Source organism: Echinops telfairi, unplaced genomic scaffold (genome assembly GCF_000313985.2).
Source record: "Echinops telfairi isolate 266 unplaced genomic scaffold, ASM31398v2 ScPeMD7_4;HRSCAF=17, whole genome shotgun sequence".
Lineage (NCBI taxonomy): Eukaryota > Metazoa > Chordata > Mammalia > Afrosoricida > Tenrecidae > Echinops > Echinops telfairi.
Genome location: NW_022103900.1, coordinates 45,974,709 through 45,978,133, shown reverse-complemented (window position 1 = coordinate 45,978,133; position 3,425 = coordinate 45,974,709). Strand labels below are relative to the sequence as shown.

The window sequence follows — 3,425 nt, the reverse complement described above, 5'->3', positions numbered from 1 at the left end:
CCCGTGCTGCCTCCTGCTGTGTGTGGTCCCCGTGCTGCCTCCTGCTGTGTGTGGTCCCCGTGCTCCTCTCCAGTGTGCTGGTGGTACCAGCCGGGCTGGGGGCTTGCAGGCTACCAGAGACAGCAGTAGCAGCTGCACATGATCACAACGAAGCCACCTCAAACAGATGATGGCAGCCAGGGGAGTTGAACTGCTGACCTTATGCTTCGTAGCCAAATGTGTACCTCACTCTGCTGCCAGGGCTCCTTTACCAGACATATGAAAAGTCCCGATGCCCTGCCAAGTTCAGTTCCATGCACACAACCCAGCAAGCACACCCGCATACATTCCATGAAAACTGCTCTTGGGCCTTGTCTATCAGGTTTCCCGAAGGGTTTAATAGATTTTTCAGGGCTTTAACGTTGGCGTATAAGGGGTCCTTGTCTCCTTGGAGTCACTGTGTATTCCAACAAGTAAGGTGCTTCTCTGCAAACCATAGGCTCATGTTTGTGTCCAATCGTGGTAATTTGGAAGCAAGGCCTGGTCATCTGCTTCCGTAAAAGTCGCCATGGGAACTCCATGGGACACAATTCCACTCTGATCTAGAGTTTCTAGGAGTGACACAAGTATGTGGAAACTGGTCCTGATGGTTATTAGTGTGGTGACCTATTGCTTTCATAGGCATGGGCAAATTGCAGATATTATGACAGCGTCACAAAACTCTCCGTAGCAGTTTTGATCAGATCTACTCCCAGGAATCTTTGATGACATAGGAAGCAATGCTTGTCTTTTATGCTTGTGAGTACTTTGAAAATTCAGTAAATAATTCACAGGACAATAATGCACGTTACCATAAACAACACAGTGTGTTTATAGTGTATAATATTTGATTAAGATAGACGCCCATATAAGGAGAACTAGAGAACAGTTTTGATCTCTCAGAAACAATAGGGGGGCAAATTCAATAAGAAAGGCTAGAAAATCCAGGGTCTGTATATGTGATTGAGGAAAATTGGTGGACAAGTTCAATTTGATACCTGAGAGTGATTTGCAGCCATTTGGGTTATCAAGTTGTATTTCATACCCATCTGTACAAAGGCACTTGTATGTTCCAAATGTATTGATGCATTGCTGGCTACAAGGAAAGCCTGAAGAACATTCATCAATGTCTACACATGTTTTACCATCATCTTTCAGTTGAAATCCAGGCCAGCACTTACACTGTGGAAAGAAATGAGAAAAATGAATTCATATCATTTTCGCTGTCTTCTACTATTGGATAACCCTTTAAAATATCTGAAGGAAAAAAAGAAAACATTTAAAATTAGATAACATTAGCTCTCTCCGATCCCTAAAATTCAACTTTAATAAGAATTGTGTATCTTTGCAGATTTGTTCCCATATTAAAAGAAAAAGAAAAGAAGCAATAACAACAATACACTCCCCCAGTTTACTGAGATTGGCAGGGTTGCAAAGGTTAATTGACTTCAGTCATGTGACTAAGAAATAAGAACGCAGAAAAGAGAGCCATGGCTTCTACTTCTTTTGCTCTTGTTCATTGCATTTTGGTCTTTTCCAAAGATTTTGACAATGAGTCTTTACATAAAGCAGTGAAAATTGTAAGTATTGTCACATACCGTATGTTATTTTATTAGATGCCTAAAGAACATCTCTACTATTGGTATTATTATCTTATTTCGTAGGGCAGGCTAGAAGCTCAGACATGGAAATTCTGAAAATAATATAGCTAGTAGAAAATCTGAGACACACTTAAATCTTGTTGTGTGTGTTGTTGTTCATGTATAATACTCTCTTTTTTACATTTATGATCATTCATTATTATATCACAGCACATGGTAAAATTCAGCTCGTGCTGTGGTATAAATTATGGTATAAATTGTGCTGCTAATTGCAAGACTGTTCAAATCATTCAGCAATTCTGTGGGAGAAAAATGAGGCTCTCTGTTTTCATAAAGATTTAGTCTTAGAAGCCCCATGGAACAATTCTTCTTTGTTCCATAGGGTTCTTAAGTTTTGAAGTAGATTTGATGGTAGCAGTTAATTATGGTTATTTTGGTTGAGCAATAGATTAGCACCTGGCTGCTAACCAAAAGTTGGTGGATCCTAGACTCACTTTGTAAGAAATAGGAATTTTCTCTCATAAAGATTAAAGCATAGAAAACCCTACAAGGGAGCCATATCTACCCTGTCACATGGAGTGGCTTGCAGCTTAAGCCTTCTTGGTTGTATCTAACAATAATGAGGCTCAATTACCATTCATAAAGTGAGTCTGATTCTATATAAAGTTTACTGTTCCTAGAGAAAAATAATACATTTTCTGTAGTTGAAAAAAAACCATGTTGCATTATTAATTAATTTTCTCCTTCAGAATCACACAATTTTTTTGACATGTTTAAACCACTGGATTGTGTGATGTGTGAACTGTATATCAGTAAAACTATTAAAAGGAAAAACAAATAAATGCCTTTTCATATAGCCCTTTGGCAAAGAATGGATATCTTCTGGCTCTTAGTACTTTTGTCTTGAACCATTTATATTGACATCTATCTACTAATCCTCAGCAATTACATGTATGTGTATGTGTTTTTAACTTCCAAAGCCCATTAGCAAATCAAACAAAGCCATAGTTTAATACTCAACTGCTCCTCATGAAAAGAGTGAAGATGGCAACTCAGGTGGACAAGCAATGCCACCTTTCTACACCAAACAAACAAACAAACAAACAAACAAAACACATGAAACAGATGTAGAAGGCAGTCCTGGGGCCTGGGACATTGAAAGGAAAAAACTAAAGTCAATGGTGGCCAGATGGAGGAAATATGCCATCAACAAAGATGCACTATTGCCATCTTGAGACAAAGCCGGCAGTAATTCCAGGAACACAGAAAGGCAACTGCACAACATCCCCAATAAGAGACAGAGAACCTGAATAAGAATACCTGGTGAGAAGCCAGGTGAGCAGAATGTAAAACAGATCCAAAGACAATGCACAGGGAGGGGTTGACATTTCAAGGGATGCTGGCAGCTATGGATTAAGAAGGTAGTTGGGTTCCTAACCACTTAGGTATGTGTACATGACGTAATAGATCCTTCATCTGACCAAACTTCAGGTAGACCGCATCCTTGCTCTTGAGTGAGGCCGCACAACTGATTGCTTATTTCAGGCCACAGGACGTACCCTCAGAAAACCTTCCCCAGTGCACCGAGGTGCACCTTCCCACTGCCCATGGTCCTGGAGACTGGAGGCATGAACACCCCTCTCCTCCTAGCCACCTAGGACTACATTTCAGCTTTCACTTTCTCCCCTCCTTCACTCCGCCCATCCATCATCTCCCATTTTTGCAGATCCAAGGAACCAGCAGCAGTCTGAAAAGTGATGTAAAGAAGAAAAGAAGAAAGAAAGAAAGAAAAAAGAGAGAGAGAGA

The 3,425-nt window shown here is 40.3% G+C and overlaps 1 protein-coding gene across 1 annotated transcript in view; it reads right to left on the bottom strand.

Moving 5' to 3' along the window:
- The window catches only part of LRP1B (LDL receptor related protein 1B), a 1,686,774-nt gene that overhangs the window by 275,810 nt on the left and 1,407,539 nt on the right, over positions 1-3,425 (bottom strand). Inside the window, exon 52 of the mRNA XM_045298375.1 lies at positions 1,017-1,200. Coding sequence (XP_045154310.1) covers positions 1,017-1,200 — 184 coding nt within the window. The remainder of the gene's footprint in view (positions 1-1,016; positions 1,201-3,425) is intronic.